Source organism: Dendronephthya gigantea, unplaced genomic scaffold (assembly GCF_004324835.1).
Source record: "Dendronephthya gigantea isolate DGI-Jeju-01 unplaced genomic scaffold, DenGig_1.0 000064F, whole genome shotgun sequence".
NCBI lineage: Eukaryota > Metazoa > Cnidaria > Anthozoa > Malacalcyonacea > Nephtheidae > Dendronephthya > Dendronephthya gigantea.
Window position 1 is genome coordinate 1287633 of NW_021163074.1, and position 20044 is coordinate 1307676.

General features: G+C 36.5%; 1 protein-coding gene across 3 annotated transcripts; it reads right to left on the reverse strand.

Annotated features, from left to right (window-relative positions):
- Positions 1 to 3607: 3607 nt before the first annotated feature.
- Positions 3608 to 19951, reverse strand: LOC114530525 (zinc transporter 1-like). 3 transcript variants are annotated; one of them, XM_028552090.1, is made up of 4 exons: positions 19354 to 19951; positions 7680 to 8347; positions 4833 to 5255; positions 3608 to 4397 (listed from the first exon to the last, which is right to left on the reverse strand). In XM_028552090.1, the coding sequence occupies exons 2-4, from the start codon at positions 8320 to 8322 to the stop codon at positions 4090 to 4092; spliced, it is 1374 nt and encodes a 457-aa protein (XP_028407891.1). In that variant the 5' UTR covers positions 8323 to 8347; positions 19354 to 19951; the 3' UTR covers positions 3608 to 4089. The 3 variants fall into 3 exon arrangements, with proteins under 3 accessions (XP_028407891.1, XP_028407892.1, XP_028407890.1); XM_028552091.1 differs by lacking the exon at positions 19354 to 19951 and adding an exon at positions 10219 to 10511; XM_028552089.1 differs by lacking the exon at positions 19354 to 19951 and adding an exon at positions 8728 to 8869.
- Positions 19952 to 20044: the final 93 nt, after the last annotated feature.

The following is a 20044-nucleotide window of genomic DNA, read 5'->3' on the forward strand; positions in this document are numbered from 1 at the left end:
GGCACTAATGACGATGTTTCCTTTATTTATTCACCGACAGCTATAGCTTTTCTAACAGAGCGTTCTCTGGACGTGAAGTAAACTTTTTAAACCAAGCCGGCATACACAAAAGCACTAGCTTGTACGCTTTCTCTTATTATTGCACAATTCGAGTTTTGGCTAGAAGATTGAAGATATACTGTGATTATAATCGTTATAAAGAGAAGAAAGTTATGATAATCTTGGCCCTCTGGTTTCCTTCCTCTTAAGACGATATCGAAGGCGAAGAACCCACTTTAATCATTACAGTTTATCCCATAACAGGTTAGTGTCTGGTATATTAATATTTTGATTGTCAATACTTGTAGTTTTGTTGATCGATACTGCCGCTTACTAGACAACTTCAATTTCAATCTTCACACGCCATTTCACGTTCACACTTGCCAAGTTGCATTCAGTATGGGTGAAGAATGTCGGGACGACAGTATATAAGGTAGCCTTAGTCATAGGTAGTTGATTATACTTATACAATTGTAACGTATTCAAGTATGTATTGATTTTCCTGCATTTATTCAAATGCTTCAAAAAGGCATAAAAATCGAGTAATTGACCAGCTATTTCAGTGACTAACACGATTCAACAACATACAAGTACTAACAGTAACAAATAAGAGTACTATAACAATAATACACGTTTGCTATTTCGCGTCGAAAATGCTATTTGTTAAAAAGTAATGCGCGGTTCCTTACCTAGGCTGGATTTCTACTTACAGAGAAATAGTTCGCTAGCGAAATATTTGCATTTCACTTTAGAATTTCAACAGCATAAATAAATTAGTTCGACACGACTGTTTTCAATAGACGTATTCGGTAATTACGTCACAGCGCTATCGTTTTAAGTTTAGAACCAATTTAAATTAGATGGATTTCAAGTTTTACTCTCACGAGCTATGTGCAAAGATGCAAAACATCCTTCATTTCTTCTATAACCCGTACACGAAAAACTTTTTTATTTGGACTAATAAGTATGGAAATAAGCCATAACGCGGGAACGAGGCTGGCGGTCTTGGCCCTTCAACCTCGTTCATGTGTTATGGCTTATCTGTACATATATCTTTTTCATAAATGTGTTGAAGAAGGATCGGAAAACCACCCTCACACGACGTGAGTTCAGTATAGCACACGTAGTGGATAATGGTTTTTAAGCATTTTCATTGGTTGACAGACTAATAAATCTGAGTCATTATTTACAAGCTAGACGTGTGATTGGAAGTAAATCAATTTCACGCACAATATAATGCCGCGTATATAAAAATATACATCTTAATTTTTTCTTTATATTAACATATCTAACGTGAAAAACTACAAATATTAAGAGAAACTCCAACATAAACAGCACGAAATCTCATGTGCACGCGCAGTGCATGGTAATAGTTGCATTGCATGCATGTAAAGGCCCTGTCACACGGTGAAATTTTTCATGCAACTTGCATCACTCAGTCCTTGCAATACAATTCTACTTTAAAGTGATGAAAATTCGGCAACCAACAAAACTGAAACACTCCATCATGAACGCTCAAACACTCAAACATGAACACTCCAACACTTCACTAATTTACATGTCTTAAAAGTCGAATTTCATTTCAAAAATTACACCATGTAACAGGGCCTTAACATGACTTAAAATGACTTGGATTCTTCCTTCTACTGATATCCAGAAGAGCTGCTAGAACGGTACTGAATTGGGGGTAGTGGATATTCAGTTCTGCCCGACGGATAACTATACGCAGGATCAGGCCCGGAGCTACGGGGGGGTTTAGGGGGGTGTCACACCCCCCCAGAAAGTTTATTCTGAGGTTTAGTCGGTAAAATTGCTATTTTAGTCGGCAGACAAACATACTGTTGACACTATAGACCGATCCAATATAAACTTGACAAAGTTTCATCCAGAGTGTAGTCGGTACAAGTCCGTCGATCAGTCGGTTTAGATTACCTTACACCCCCCCTGTAAAATATCCTGAGGACGGCCCTGCGCAGGATGTACAAAAAATACTGCGAGCACTACTTCATGTATGTTCGCTTCTATTCAGTATTCAATAACAAAAGATCGTAGGCCCCTAGGAATTATTAGGGTTGCGCTTTTTTTTATATAACCTGTATTTTAAATTAAAGGATGTCCGAAAAAAAGTCCCCACTATTGAGATGAAACTTTTGTTGGAGTTTAAATGCATGATCAACGTAGTATAGTGTATAAATAGCATAGGTATTAGGTTGAGGCATTCAAATAAAGCGTCTTGATTTCAATTAGGTTATTATAATTAATATTAAGGCAATCAGATTCTAACAAAGGCTTGATTTCAATAGAGGGGACTTTTTTTTGGGACACCCTGTATTGAACTTACAAAAGAAATCCGTCGGGCAGAACTGCATGTTCACATAAATGTACGAATGAACACCCCACAATTATCGTATACACTGCTCATGTCAAATGAAAATGTCAGCACTGTGATACTGTCATTGCGTGTGCTAAAATTCTTATATGTTGATGCAGTTTTTCAAGGTATATATAACGAGAAAAAAATGACACTTGAATTGAAGCTAGTTTTTTATTTATTTCAACAATAATGATATCGGAGTCATTTTAAGTGATCCTCACAATGTTCCGTAAACTTTTAGGGCGAGGTTCCGTGTCAAAAAAGGAACTTTAATAATACTAAGATTAACATTGGTCAAGACTGCATAAGGTATATATATTAAGGCTCCGTTCAGACGGAGTGCCCGAATCCCATGCCCCGTCAAAACTGGCTCATAAAACAACCTGAGCACGATGCCCTTGTTGAGCAACTTGCTGAGTATTACGTTTGGAGGTAGTGGCCGTTCTTCGGCACCGTGCCGTCATGTCCTACTTAAGCCCCGTTTACACTACACAAGATTTATTGGCACGACACGGTTAAAATGGGTATCAGTGCCCAATTTTATCACTGCTCAGGCTATACCAAAACGAAGGCCGGGCGCGGATGAAATGGGGCTTTAGGTGCCAGAAAAAGCGATGGGCACCAGTGCCGGGCACTCAGTCTGAATTATCGCGATCTAAGATATAGCGCTATCAAACTCTCGAACACCGAGATATGTATAATACGTAAATACAAGAAAATTTATATAGTTATAAATATTGTAATATATATGTACGTATATTAATCAATACATGGACATGCAATTATCTACCTCTAAGGCTATATAAATCTGTACCTCCATAAAACTGTTTAACAATTTTTTAACACGTATAGCAATTTCAAAAAGCAAAATTAGAATTTCCGTACTATAAATTAACAATGACAAACTCACTCTCACTAAACAGAGAGGTCGGGAAGGGGCGTATCCTATAGGGTAAAATGTAAACACGGAATTTCATCACTATAATGTGATTTGTGAGTGAAAAATGAACCTTCAACAAGGCATATTGTATGACATGGCCGGGACGTAGCCAGGAGGCCTGAAAAATTTATTGCTAATATATACTTACTTCAAAATGAATTTAATTAAGAAAAATTAAATTCACTCAGTCAAATATGCTTGTCTTATTCTACCCCGCTAACCCGGGCTGAAACTCAGTGTTGTTGTCGTGTAATCCACCCAGGCAGTAAAAATCGCCTTGACAAAGCTTTTTGATTTGTTTGTTTCATTTTTATGTGCAATCAAGTTATTGTGATTCAGGATTTGAAAGCGCTTGAATACTCAAAATAGGTCTACTACCAGCCTTTACTAACTCAGGCGGAGCTGAAATTTCAGCCTGGTCTTAAAATAATTCTCACTTGTCATAAACTCAGCCCGGGCGGAAACTTTGCATGAAATTGAAAAATACTTTCGGCCTGGTTAGACGAGCTGAAACTCTAGCCTTAGCCCCCTCCCCCTCCACCTTAAGGTCTGGCTACGTCCCTGTGACATGGTAACTTTTAATGCAAACTCCATTCAGCAGTAGCTATAAGTACTTGCGTCAAAGGAGAAACGGTCGCAGAGTTTTAAATAAACTTAGACAGTAACTAGAATATTTGAACAGTCTAACCCTGCATACACCTCCCGTTTATCAAATCTGTTGTACTTTGCGAAACTCTTAAACTGCGACTTCTGCGGACGTTTCGGAAACGTCCTTACTCTTCCTGCCGTTATCTTTATCTTTTTCCGATGCAGGTTGTTTTTTTCTCATTCTTACGTCATCAGGGCAACACCGCTGAGATCCACAATCTTTATCCTCGCCACAATCAAGCACACAGTTATCAAGCTCCAATAGTTCAGGAGGGTCCTCGATGAATTCCGGCTGGATAGTCGTGGAATGGATGCCCTCGTTATGGAAGAAATCCTTTACTTTGTTTGCAATGGGCATGTATTCTGCCATCGAACGACATGTGATGTGAGCAGAAGCTAAAGGATTGCATACAGTATGTAAAGGTAGGGATTCATCATATAAACTCTTTCTCTCTATTTCATGCGACGGGTTATACGGGTTAAAACACACATACACACCGCTATAGAGCTAGAGGCAATTGCGGAAATTGCAAGAATAGGCTTTTAAAACTCTATATACAAGCATGTATATATGCATCCGAGTACCAATTCTTAAAAAAAGCCTTGCTATTAGTCTATAATCAAACGAGATGCTAAGAATAAGTTTACGTAATCCAGGCGGGATTAATAGAACGAGTGATGTTTGAAAATTTTGCCAAAATTGGACAAACTGTCAGAGTGAGTCTCAATTTACTCCTCTCGACCAATCAGCATCAAGTAATAATAAACTTGATAATTAACTTTTTACCAAGCACTTAATATATTCACATCCGTCATTGAATGAATACATACCGATAATCTTATCACCAGCCAATTGCCACACATGAAATTCGTGTAGGCTCAGTACTCCGTCAACTTGCTTGAGTAACCTCTCTCGAATTTCGTGTATCTTAATATGCGTCGGTACGGTTTGCATTAAGATTAGTGCGGACTCCTTCAGCAATGGTACCGATGATCTCAATATAATGAACACCATAATTAAACTCATTCCTGGATCGACATACAAAGTCCAGTCACCTTCACCGTAAATAATGCACAGGGCGCTAGCGATGACGATGACCGATCCCAAGGCATCGCCTAGCACATGAAGGTAGACAGCTCGCATGTTCATTTGAGCACTAGTTGTGACGCTGTGATCCGTGTGAAGGACGTGCGTCTCTGTGTCGTCAGTAGCATTGGTATTAATCACCTCCCTTGATTTCTCACGCACAATAACTAAATAATGGGACATAAACTGGTTGGTTTGAATGAATTTAAATACTATATGAAAGTCATTTTTTTCTATTTTCAAAGCACCCCACTATATATTAATAACATCAATCATATACTCGCGCAACGGTTGGAAAACTTGAAATTATTATTTGAACGAATAATCCAAAATTCCAGTTATTTGAACGAATAATCCAAATTTCCAGTTATTTGAACGAATAATCCAAATTTCCAGTTATTTGAACGAATAATCCAAATTTGACTAATATAGTTGTGTTTATTGTTTTGTATAATACATTTGAGATATGGAACCTTCTATATTTCAAAAACTGATTTGCGTACTTCTTATGCGAAAAAACCTAGGTGTTGACAGAATTTTACAGATTAAAAACGCTTTTCATACAGATCACGAAACCCTTATGCTAATATATCAAAAGTAATTGAATTATATCCAATCACTGTTAAAACACTGATTGAAACTTGCGCCATGCCATGCGAACAGAATACTCAGCACTTATTTTTGACTTTTTGTTTAGTTTCGCGCAATTAGGCACTACAGTAGATCACATGCAATTATTAAGATACAATGTAAGAAACACTATAGGCGGAACTTATCAACCTAAAGAATAAAGATAATAATTGTTTTTGTTACAAAATGAAAGTCCCTCGCTGTGTCGGAACGCAACGCGTTTTGTCCTGCTAGACAATTCTCAAGTCGCGACATGTCGACTACAGTCTACAGGTTTCTAAGTCATTTGTGTTGTTCATTGTTTACTATGGCAGCACTCGCACAAAAGCTAAGAATTATCCGCATTCATAGAGTATATGTGACCGAATAAATGTGTCAATATCCATTCGCACTTTTAGACTAAGCATTCTTGACAATTTTGATCTTAAATCTGAAGTTTGTTTACTTAATCTTGGCAGAGTTTCAACAAGCGTCGTAGTAAACAGCCTCGTGGCAGTCGTGAAACTTGCGTTTCAAAAGCCTGATTAAGTGTTTTTAAATTTTGTTGTGTTCTCGATTGTTTGCTAGACAAATGAATAATTAGCCTGATAGTTTTTGATGAATAAAAAGCAGTAGCTATATCAATAAACAGCATTCAAATGAAATACAATGTCCATGCTTATGCACCATGCAGTAACCTCGATTTAAAAGCAGTGAATAGTAAATTGCAGCATTAATACCATAATTATATTTATATTAACTATGAGTCCATGATTGCAGTTAATGAGAATTGGTTAAAGCAGTTAAAGCAATGCCAATGGCAATATGTTATTTGGCACCCTCAGCCTCGTATTTGTAGAGCACTTGTTCCATGCTTTTTTTGTCAACTAGGTTTTGTGTACTCATAATATAGCTATATATCTATAAAATAGAAGTTAATTAGACGGAAGAGAACGGTTACTGAAACGGCTTTTTTAGATCACTCGTAATAGAGATGTGGTTAGGTAAAAAATCATTAGTTCTTAAACTGATGAATTGGATTGAAAATTGATTCTAAAATTTGAACTGTCACTAGAACATTGTAAAATGGTTAATGGTGCATGTACGTTTGTTTAGAATGTGAGTAAAATGTATGGAAACATTTTTTGAGTTTCAAAATGCACTGGGTCTTTTCTAAGGATTTTTCAATGCTGTATACATTGATATAAAGATCATCAGAATTTTATTTTAAAAACATACAATTCAATCATTGTTTGTGGCATGTAAACGCTGTTCCAGCAGCTTGAATAATATCTCGAGTTTCATTCTTATATAGTCACATTTTGAAGAAACGTTTTTCAAATTGCAATACTGCACACATTCACATTCAATACAGCAAACTTAACCATACAAAGTCTTCACAAAGTGTTCAATACTGCACACTAAGAATAGGCCCTGAAAGTGCAAATATTCCATGAGCATTGTTTAGTGTTGAGTGTTGAATTTGTGCCTATTGTTATACCTACAATTCAGCTTCACTAATTTAATGAATGTCCTTTTATTATCAGGCCATTGACATATTATGCAGTAATTGCCGAATATGGGGATAAAATTTCTGAACATAGGTAAGATGACATAATAAGAACATAGGTAACATAATATTGTATACTTGACATTATGCAGATGTTGTCTAACATCAAATTACACTTTCAATATGAAATATTTAAGAAAAAAGATAAAATTTAAGGGTTGAGACTGTGAGAGTACATTTGTTATATATAAGTAATGTTGATTGTAAGTATACAAATGCTAGTTTGGCTTTTCACCCCCCATGAACTTGTCAAGGCTTTATTTCTCAAGACCAACATACAATATCTGTCCTATGGATTGGTTTGTGAATTGTGATGGAACTGAAGATAGTAGAAAATTAATCCAAAAATAATAGAACCCCAACCCTCAGCAAAGATTGCTCTAATACAGTAAAGTAGACATATGATTCTTACCTGTAGCAAACTTCTGAATTTCTCTTGCATCTTTCAAATATGAATTCTCAAACATATTAGTTTGACTGGTAGACTCAAGATCAGCAACATTGCTTTCCTCCACATTTCCTATGTTTGGAAGAACTGTTTCACTTGATTGTACCCCAAGAGAACTGTGACCATTACTGACAACACCATGAGAATGACCATGGTGTTGACCACCATGAGAATGGCCATGCCCATGGAACATGAATAAACCAATGACGTTAATAAACAAACCAGCGCCACCAACAATAAGAACTAACCAAGGATTTGTGATTTCTTCAACTTCAATCAACCGTTTTAGAGCTTCAATGAAAATTGTAAAGCACAATGCAACTAGGAATACAGCATTTATCAAAGCACCCAATACTTCTGCTCTTTGCCAACCGAATGTGTTCCGATCTGTCTGACTTGTTTTTTTTGAGTATCGCAAGGCAAAGAACCCCACTATTAAAGATATAACATCAGACAACATGTGAAATGAGTCTGCTATTAAAGCCACAGAACCAGTGATATAGCCAACAACAATTTCAACCAGAAAAAAGCTACCGGTCAACCCTAACATGGATATTAAACTGAATGTTTTTTTGGCACATAGGGATTTTCTGTTAGGATTTGCCATCTTACTTTATCACTGGACACCAAAACTATAATAAAAAGAAGAATATAGGTTTTTATTAATTTGAAGCATGTTTTAAATATGGCGTATTTTAGAATGAATCTCAGAATGTGTAAATTATACTGCGATTAATTTAACCACCTTGTGATAAAATACATATTAATTCAGCCTCGAATTTGGCATCACATTCAACGATGCGTATGATTAAATCGACAGAAATCGTTTTTGAATGTAAAATATCTATATTGTGAGCTATATAGTGAAGTGTTTGCCGATATCTTACTTATCTCAGCAAGTTATCAAAATGCGTTACAATGTCGATTTTTGCCTCGTATACTAAGTCTATGTCCACGACAGGGGAAAATATGTAAACAAAGGACACGAAAATATACTCGCAGAAAAACTTACCAATTGATTTAAACTGAAAACAGAGCGTCGAGGTAGGTAAATAGTACAATGAGAATAGTCAGGATGAGGCCGCGATAGTTCTACTAAACACAGCAGGAGGGAAATTACATAAAATCATGAGTGGATCGAAAAAGACAACATCAGTTTTGCAATATACATTTCTCCATAAAAGGATCGCCCACAAGTAGATTATCCTGTTTACTTTTAGCTAAAGATGAATGTCCAGCAGCATTGTTAGAACACGTTTCATGCCACCAAAACACACAAAAAGCCCCCTTTTTTTTCGTATTTGACCATAATTATTAACATTGGCTTTATGTGCATAGTTCGATCTATATGATGATCAGAAATTGGAATCAAAGTTGCAGTTCTAGTTGCAGTTATCGTTCTATCACGGATGCGAAGGTATAGTTAGAGAAATGAGGTGTACAACCCTTGGCTTTGAAGTATATGTGGGAGGAATTTTGTTCAAAACACTTCACTTGACATAGATGCTTTTTTGTATAGCTATGAGTGAGCTCATGTGCAGCCCTGCGCTGGGACCCAAGATTGTTTGTTTGGCAGGTTGTTGATGTATTTAAAAAATACAAATTCTACTTTGGTGGGTTTCTGTTTTACGCCTTCTCGCGTATTTGTTTTACTTAGATCCTTTTCGGAAGTTGCAAGGAACCAGACAATTCACGTGATTGCCATTTCCTGTATCAATTATATGGAGTGGAAACTCTTCAACGTTATCACAAGGTTTCGATCAACTCAAACGTTTCATTCTAATCGCAATATCAGCTTTTTCGGTTGATTGAACCTTAGCTATTATCCGCTTAGGAATGGGAGATTTGAAATTACTCAACTAGTATATCGCAAAATGTCACCGCGTATGCGCACCTCCCCCCCTGATGTTTTTCCAAACCACTTCTGATATTTCTAAATCCGCTAATAAGGTGAATAATGAAATTACCTAATATTTCATTATGTATTTATATTGACATGTTCAAAAGTTGATATTTTGAAAAGTATTATTGCTTCCTTTCACTACCTTATGTGATTATATCGTATTTTATATGGCATTGCATACTTACGCTTGACAGATATTTGTGTCTTATAGAGTTATAGTTATTACGTCATCTCAACCCCCCCCCCCGCCATCTCAGGTCTGGCGACGCCACTGAATTCAACACAACAAGAGGAATAATTAGGGAAAATTATAAAAATTACAAACAGACTAACATATATCATGCATAAATGTCAACTTCAGTACCATTGGTACGAAATACTTTCACTGATATCATAACACCAGAGTGTCTTGTGTTTGTCGTAGACAAGGACGTTTAGATTTATTGACATCTTGGCAGATTCATAATTGTAAAAAAACAGGCATAGGTTTTTTTTATTACTTATGTTTAATAGTTAATACCCTTAATAGTAAATTCTTAACATTTGTGCACAAACTATTTAGCGTAATTGCCATTAATATGTGTAACAAAAACGATTTACCATTTTTTCCATATCATACGTCAAACTTGCGCCATGTTTACGTATTTGACTTTTTCTGTGACCTCTATACGAGACTAAGATGTCTGTATAAAATGTGCAATTAAAACGATGTTTTTTTGCAAAATTCCCTCCAAATTAATTTCTTCGCTTCTTTTGTTAGGTCACAAGGTTGTAGCTATATACATGCAAGCTTTGATGCCAGAGAGGTTCCCAGTTAAAGTATGATTCCTTCTAATTCATCATGCAGGTCCGGCGCTACAAGCTTAATTCAGATATTCGTCTTGTACATGAATATATAACCCTCCCCCCCCCCCAATTAAGCTTCTAGCGACGGCCCTGAATTAATGTATTACAGAACTATCCACTTTGACAAAATGACTTTTCAGTCATTTTTATAAGCCACTTGGGTGATCATCGCCCAGTGAACTCTAAAAAGACTGGAACGATAACTTGGCCACCATCTTTGAAGCCAGCACTGATGGCCGCCATGAAGGCCAAAAGTTGAAATTACACCACCAAAACAACGCCGGTTTTTATACACAAATCCATCTCATCTGATCATGAATAAAAGCTTAAAACAAGCATTGACACTTAGATTTTACTAAAAAACAAGTTTTATGAACGTGAAAAGGTGCAAACCTATTTTTTTTGCGAGTTGAAGGCGAAGTTTTTTTTCGGCCCGTTCAAATACGATTCCAAAAAATACGATTTTTACGGAATTCTCACTCTCCCCAGTTCTTTTGAAGGCTTGATTTGCTCGCGCGGCTGCCGCCTTAATCAGCAAATTATATTCAAATCGGCTTCATCCAATGACTAGTCTTTATTGTTGAGTTATCGTTCCAGTCTTATTAGAGTTCACTGTCATCGCCTAATAATTTTTAAACTTGACCAATCGGTGGCCACCATTTTCGATACCTATGCACGTTTCACGTTTGTAATTTACTAATTGTTGCTTAGACTTACCGAAGGCCTCAAGTAGCTTCGAGCCATAAAATAAAAGTCTGACAATGTAACCTCGTTCGTACCCAGGGTAATTTCAGTTCACGTCAACACAGCAGAAATTGGTGTTTATGAAGTTTCAATCCGGAAATCTGATCACTGGTTGATCACAGATTGTGCATTGCTGTATCGCTTTCAAAGAGAAAACTATTGAACAACTTTAAAAAGTTCGGTTTTTCTTCCGAATACGCATTATGCAATCTTTTGACAGCTCATTATAAACATCTGAACATTTTATTAACACCATTTTGAGGCTGAAAATATACGCAAGGTTATTCTGAATTAGTAATTCAGATGATTCGTTTTTGCCGTATGCAAGCCGCTTTAAATCTTTTGTGCAAAACATATTTTGTGTACAGGGTGTATCAAAAAAAAGGTAATCCAACTTTGGTGCGCTATTGTACGTGAATTACTCATTCTATTAACGAATTTTTTTCACATTCCGAAAGGTTGGGCTTTTAACCATCGAATGACATGTTTTTGATAACAAATGGTGAAAAAATGAGCAAATAGGAGGCTGCTAAAAAGTGTTAGTCAAAATCGCATATTTCCACCTCTGAGAGTTGGGACTAAAACCATTGAAAATGAAATCTCTTTGGGATTTAAATGAAGAATTTTGCTTTTGAATAAGCGACCGCATATTCATATTAAGTAGGAATAAATCACATTAGGAGAACATTCTAAGCAATGCGGCATAAAACCAGTGCAAGCTGTGACATGTTGTGATTAATTGTTTTTTTCTTTTGTTATGCACTGCTTTAATTAGGCTCAAAGGTGAAAATATGCATTTTGACTAACACTTTTTATCAGCCTCCTATTTGCTCATTTTTTCACCATTTGGTATTAAAAACATGTCATCCGATAGTTAAAAGCCTGATCTTTCCGAATGTGAAAAAAATTCGTTCATAGACTGAGTAGTTCACGTACAATAGCGTGTTGAAGTTGGATTACCTTTTTTTTGATACACCCTGTATAGTATCTATTATTATAAAATAACATGTATATAACGCGTGTTCTGATTGGTTGAAGCCCGTGTTTGGATCAGGCCATCCAAACACGGCAATTTCGCGGGAATTTAAAAACAAATTTATTATGGTTTGTTATTTTATAAAACAATTACTTAATGGTTTCCGTGTTTGGATGATCTGATCCAAACACTTGGGAATGTTGCTCGAGTTAAGAAAAGCTCGCAAAACACTCGCCTTCGGCTCGTGTTTCGCGCGCTTTTCTTAACTCTCGCAACATTCCCGCGTGTTTGGATCAGGCCATCCAAACACGGAAACCATTAAGTAATTGTATAATCTTTTTTCTCACCAAGTTTGAAGCCTAAGTATTGAGAATTGCGGCTACGTATTTTTCAGTTTTACCAATTTCCGCGGTGCTGTTCACTAAAAAGCTTATTTCAGTACGACAAAATCATTTCACGATAATGATACGATTCGTTTTATCAGGTTTAATCTCAGCCTCAGGGGTGAGTGGTTTGAATCATGTAAACAGCCTTCGTATCATTTTTGATAAATGTAATGTTTTCCAAGTAACGTATGATCATTTTATATTTATTTAATGTTAGTATTATTTCAAGAATTGTTCCCCGCTTAGAAAGATCGATGCAGTAACGCTGAAACTTTATAAATAATATTAAACAATTTTTCAGCTTGTTAAAAAAAGAATTTATACAAAGTGTCAAAGAAAAGTGTCAAAGACAAAGTGAACGTTTTAACAAGTTCCGTGATTGTTTGAATATAAATGAATTAAATTTATTATTTAAAAACTTTTTTCGTCAAATTGTTACCATGTGAATTGTATTATTTCTTTGTTGTATTCCTCTATACTATATTGCAAAAAACTTGGCGACTATGTGCTCACGAGCGTCATTTTAGTCGAGCGTTTGGCAAATATATTTTCTCGGCATATTCTTTAGACGCCCTGTCCACGCAATCCATGGAAAAATATGCTTAATATCTTAAATTAGCTTCAACTTCTATTGTAAACTGACGGCATTACGAAAAACGAATATGAAAAGGCTCCAAAAGGTACCGCGTGCACATAGCTTTTATGTACTTTCTTTAAGAAAATAGTAAGTTTTGTTTTCCTTTAAGTAGAAATCACTAACTTTCCTTGGCTACGAAGACATCAGGCATTATATTTTAAATTTCAAATTTGTTTTCGCCGTGTTTGTCCTAAAGAAAATTAAAATCTACTAGTCGTATTTAATGTTGGGTCAGTAGACTGAACTTTTAAACAGGACTCCTCAAATATAGCGCCCCTGTTAAGCCTTCCAGACCTCCGTTTATATCGAAACTACCCTCGTAACCAGGGCACATGGTTACGCTCCATAACGTGACTATTTTGACATTCCTTAGCATAGTTTAAATTGCTTAAATTTTACAATTCTTACATCACAGATTAGTATATAGTGAGAAAAGACATTTGATATTATGGGTGTTTCCGTACATTGTCGTCGTGCAATCGGGCGGGAACGGTAGCAACCGGCATGACGGCTCGCGCCAGAGGTTCAATTTGTACGCTATCACTGTGAACAACGGAACTGACCGAACTATGATCTCAACATGAGAAAATGTTTGAATGACCTCGCCCGCTGGAAACACCCACGAATCATCATGCGCAGGAAGGTGTGAGTAAATCATAGATATATCTAGGAATACACGCTGCATGCTAAATATGAATAATCATTATTCAGTATGGCAGAATTGCTTTTTATTCAGAATTTATGGTAAACAACTAGTTATGTCTCAGTTGGCCAGTGAAGTTTAGTGTCATTAATATAAAACGATTTTAGATTTTAGATTTTAGATTTTTTTTGTAAAACAATCAATTATTCTCTTCAATTTTTTCTCTTAGTATATATGTTTGTAACAATTTTCTTCTTATGCCAAAGATCATAGATTAAAAAAATGAATTTTTTATCCCATTACTTTCACCAAATTGAATTAGGTGCGGATTTAAGGGTTTGGATGTGGGTGGTCAATTATCTGAGAATTCACTCGATTCTTTCATTTTCGAGCATACTGGAATGTCTTTTATTTCCCATTATCAGAGGAAGTGATCTTAGAAAAACATACAAATCGCTGCTATAGTTACCGTGATATGACGTACCTAATTGAAATAGCCCAGGTGTACACCTCAAGTTTAAAACTATATGTGACAGTTTTGCAGTAATTTTAGCAAATATAACCCACATATAGCGCATATAAAGGAATGCCAACTCATTGTTTTTTACTGATACCAGATTTTGCTCCTATAGCAATGTGAAGCGCTTTGGGTGTTGCAATATGATAAAATGCCATTGGTTGGCTGGTTAACCGCACAAGTGCTCAAATTATGCTCGGAAAAGTCTTCTTTGTTCACCGCCGGACTCGGCAATAGTTGGCATACAATGATACAAACGAGCAAAAGTGGTACTTTGTGTATCACTTAATCCCGGATAGGTAAGAAATGCCAAAGCCAGTGCAGGAAACCTTTTCGACTGAGGAGATAAAGAACAACATTTAGTTGTATAGCAAAAATCGTATAGCAAATAATATCATAGTCCATGCAACAAAGTACGTTTGAAATAGTCACGAAATGTTAGTGCTTGTGTCACCGCGGTATCTTTAATTTCGCCTTAAGGCATCGTCAGATTATAATAAAAATTTGAAATATTCTGATTTACACTGTTAAAAGGGATTTTTTTCAACTTTAGACATGCCGTCTCTCTATTATTGCCATGATCCCTCAATAATCCAGGAATGACATTGAAAGAAAAGCCGTATTGCATGACATCTTGATTTTTCTAAATAAATCATGTTGCTAGTATCTTGTCAGTGGCGAGCGTGATAAAGTTCATGCATATTTTAGTTTAAATCTTTCTCGACTTTGATAATTCCCACTAACTAAACAACAAAAAACCCAGATTATGGTCATGCGCTCATGCAGAAGCCCGCAGGCCGCTTAATTTCCATGCAGCCTTATGCGTTTTTGTGCGCACGTAAACAATAAACCTCTTACATTTTACAATTTCACAACAGCGTTAAAATGAATATTAAATCTGATTATGAAAAGTAAATTCTAGTTATTTTTTCATTTTGGTATTTCACAAGATTTTTCGTGTGCGTTCGTGCGTATGAAAAACGCTTGAAGTAAAACTTGAAAACACCTGGTGACAGGTCTATAAGTGGGCGAGCATATTGGGCACCGGCCAAAGGTTTGATTAATTTCTGGACCAACCTAATGGGAATAGTCTAGAACGGCGTGCTGTCTGGCAGGTGACAATTTGTGTATATTTTTATGCTGAAATCTAAACCGATTTCCCTATTCTGTGACGCTTATCTGTGTATCGTGTTACCCTAATCTGACCACCAAAAACAGGAAGCAACTGAAACAAACCTAGCGTCTGTTTTTGAAAGATCTTTTAACAAATCGTTAAATTTTCGTTCAATCTCAAGGACTATAATTTCATTGCCAATGGTTACTGTTCCCTGCCCGACACATTCTTCCCCTAATTACGGTCGAGCTGTAAGAATGAAACACTCTCTTGCATGCATTCTACAATCGGACTAATGAGTTTAATAAGCTTACACGTTTGGCTAACTTTGGTATTCAATGAGATACGCGCTTGGCCAAATATTTTAGACATACTTTGTATCGAAAAATTTTGTTTACATTGGCGAGAAGGAAGTACATTTTAACCCTTACTTCCGAAGGTCACTGGGCTTAACTCTTAAATCCGTTTCGAGCCATGTAAGTCCACAGAACATTTATAACGCCGTCTTTTCGTGCGGTACGATTCATTAATCGCTCATCAATTCAGACATGTTTGTCCTGAAGTCATAGCAAAGGGGAATAATTTGACTAGCATTGTTTACTCAACTATAGATCACGCAACGTGGAGAAGATTTTGCCTGCACGAACATCATCGTTGGTTTTGAACTTCTATATATTAAACAGATTATCAGCTGAAAATCGGTAACGAGAGAAACCTATATCATTTGAAAATCATTTCAGTTTGACTGTAAATCGAAATACGGCACTTCGAAAACAGTGGAATATTGCGCATTTTCGGTTTTTGTACAAAGTGAATATTTCTTCAAAATTTGCAAGGCCAAAAAAAGAAGACAAGACGATTTTTGCTGTACTTTTCGGACGAAAACAAGCAAGCCACAGCAGTATATTCGGCGGTGTTATAAGAGGTCAAGCTAAGCACAAGCCACAAATAACACAGGAAGTCAGCAAACTCGTCTATATTAAAAGGTAGGCAATAGCTTTGCTTCATAAAAGACTTGGATTGAAGCGCTGCTGAAACGGTCAACCGGGAACAGGGTAAAGTTGTAGAACTATTTAAGCTATATAAAGTAATGATGAAGTCACTGGCTTTAAAGTGAAAGTGATCACGTACTAATCCCGACACTTTATCTTAGGAACGTTTATAAGGGGAACTCCGGACATAACAAGAAGAAAACAAGCTGACGTCGTAATTTTAGTCCTAATAGTCACAAAGGACTCGTGCTGGGAAGGAATTAGGGGATTCGGAAAGCATAACAACAAATATTTAAACAAACTGTCTGCTCGTCGAGGGGAAAAACAACAAGGCGAACTGGTTTAACGCCCAAATAGGTGAGGGAAACGAATACTTCAGTATATCAGTTAAAGTGGATATAAATCTTTGCCTTTGGACCTTCAGCTGGATACGAATCACTCGATACACATACACATCGTTATCAGCTTTCCACCGTGGTATGGTAATATATCAAAACTAAAACCATAGTACAGTATAAAGACAAAGAATACATTATTGCAATTGTCTTCTGTGGAAGTGCAATAAAGCTAAATTTTGTCCTATCACCACCGGATTTTTGTCCGATCATTCGGAACACTTCGGTTATACCGGCTTAAGTCAAGAGAACTGACTAAATAAATACGGTCAATTGGTAAAACTAGAAGTACAAGATTAGCTGAACGTTGTATATTCGACAGTATAACAAGGGTTTCAACGGGATCGAACAAAAAGTCTAACCTTAGTAGCGACAATTTAAAGAGAAAACTGTACAATATTGAATAATGTACAATTCACGAAAACCGAAAGTCCTATTTCGTCCTGCCAGATGGCTTATCTCGTCACTCCGATATGGATTCCTAATGCCCATAGCTTGTGGTCGGCGTATGTTTGCAGCTCAGAAAGAAGAGGACTTTTCATCACACATTCAGTGGGTTAATAGTAAGATTAAGGACCCTAATTATCATATTGAGTCTTTGACAGATCTATCCAACGGAACTTCACTATTACAGTTGGTCGATAATTGTTTGAAAAGTTCAAACAGATCGCGACACGAATTTGTGTTCGGTGAAATGGACGACACGAGGAGCCTAAGTTTAGTAAAAGTTAAGGTAGCGCTAAATCTTATGCAATCAAGAGGTATTATAAGGTCTGGCGAGTTTTCAGCAGAGCTAATTGCGACTGGCGACATTGAACATATCAGGGCGATTGTCGTGAAATTAGCTTTATTTCCAACTACTTTACAACGCGGCAAACAAAGCTCACACGCCGCTGAAAATGAAAACAGTAGTGGCAATGTTGTGACAGAGGTGTGGTAATATGATGAATATGATGGATATATATTATAGCTGTTTGTAGGGTTATTTTTCAATTGGATGTATATATGATAATTCATTCTAAATATATTCTATACATATCATATACATAGAGTCATACGCCTGTATTCTAAAAGCTCACTCACACTCAAACTCATTGAGTGGGAGATCTTAATCTTCTCATAACGTTTCAATGGCGGTATTTTCGGCCGAACAGGGGCTTGATTTTCAGTGATTTACCTTATATATTTTCATCTATTCAAAGAGAACTTTCTCATTGATCAGCATTAACGAAATTTATATGTCACACTATGTGAGTGTGAGTGTGAGTGAGCTTTTTGAATACAGGCGATAGACATATACTCTTATAGTACATACTGGCATGAGTGTTGAAGCTCACGTTCACCTTAACGTTACTATTTGTTAAGTGTGCACGCTAATTCACCATTACCAAAGACATGGTGGATACATTTTACGGATTTTACCAGAATATTTGCGCTCGGAAATTGACGTTCTTTGAAAAACAAACATAAAAGTTAAGTTTATACAAGGTTGTTTTGAAAAGTTTTTTCTTGTCTTTTATATACGTTTGCTTTTGGCTTTCGCTTGAATTAAATCGGTACATGACTTTCATGAATACACGTTTTGATGATCGCAGATTTTTCTAGCAAAAATGCTTTAATTGTCGGTTAGAAAACTTTTTTAACCCGTTTCACACGGTTCTGAGACATGATCGGCCTCCCCCATTGTCTGCTGTCATGCATCACGTCTCAAATTATGCGCTTTTACCGTGTGACCGGTGTGAACCAGGAAAATTTTAGACAATGTGTATAACTCATGGAATGACAATTTCAGATTATCAGTGATTTCAGACAATGAAAATAACTCATGGACTTGCAAGAAACTTCCCGATTAAGTTCACGAGGCATGATATCGGGTGTAAATAAAAAATAACGAAATACTACTGAACAAGGAATTTCACATTGAATATTCTACAAAAAGATTCATAGAGACATTATATTACATTATAATGTCACCTTCAAGAACCCAAAGAGACGGGTTGGTCTTATATAAATTTGAAATGACTTCCTTTCAGCATTAAATCGTTTATGGTGTCCAGGACACGACCCAGCCCGTTTAGCACTCCAGTATAGTGTCTTTTTCCGAGAGCTGCGAATGTTTTGGCGGCATTTCATATATGGTACTTGTGTGCTAGTCTGTCAAAGATGTTCTTATTGGGAGGTAAGTGTGTGTGAGCAATCATTCATGGCTATATATACGTGCCGTTATACACACACTCGTTAATTTCACTGATAAAAGGATAAGACATCGTAAAAAGAATTTGTTATCAATTTGCTTATTTTGCTGAATAACGTTCTCAAATCCATTATTTCGTTTCGTTTCATTTTCAAGAGTAAAATGCAGTGGTATATATAAGGGGGTGCTCGTATTATATTGTTTTCTTTACTTATTTCAACTGTATAAGCAGCCATGAGCCATACATACATCCTTTATTATCATTAATGAGCTAATAAACTATATACTGACCTTCTTTGGGCCAGGATCCTCGTATAATGAAAAGAATTAAGTCCACGTATTTGCCGACGCGATAACGGAAAAGCTCTATATATAGCTCAAGATGTATCTCTTGAATTCATATATTTTGTATATCTGATATGTTTGATCAAATTTTCCCTCAATTAAAAGCTTTGTTGTTGACACTAAGCGTAGCAGAACTTCTCTATACCGTAAATCAGTGTACACTTTTTCGTAGACCCCTGGCCGGGAAATCAACTGCGGTTGATGGGGTGGTGTGCATGCATCACTTCCGTGCTTTTGATGCCCCATTGTTCCTGTGACTGTGTAGAAACTATTGCTGTCACTCTTTATCACTAATGCAAACGGTGGTGAATAAATTCACTTTTTCATATATAGTATAGACGCGTATCTTAAACAGTCGCGCTTTATGATTTGCATAACGAAATATTAGTGATCATCCGAAGTGTCGAAAGATTGATCCGTTTAAAGCACCGCTTTCCGTCAGTGTGGAAAGGGAAATCGTTTCGGGCCAATTATACACAATCGAAAAGCTCCAAAAAGTACATACACAATCGAATAGCTCCAAAATATTCATCCCCGAAAAAAAGGCCCATGGCCATGCTATGAAGGTTACTTTTTTTATAAAATAGCCGTATACGTATGCTATCAGAGTTATATCAGACGTTGGGTCACAAAACTT

What these genes read in the sequence shown, in the direction of transcription:
- LOC114530525 (XM_028552090.1), bottom strand. Translation starts at nt 8,322, where the DNA reads ATGGCAAATCCTAACAGAAAATCCCTATGTGCCAAAAAAACATTCAGT. An exon ending in AATTCAGAAGTTTGCTACAG is followed by an intron (nt 5,256 to 7,679) that starts GTAAGAATCATA and finishes CCCATTATTTAG; the next exon opens with TTATTGTGCGTGAGAAATCA. An exon ending in GGCTGGTGATAAGATTATCG is followed by an intron (nt 4,398 to 4,832) that starts GTATGTATTCAT and finishes GCAATCCTTTAG; the next exon opens with CTTCTGCTCACATCACATGT.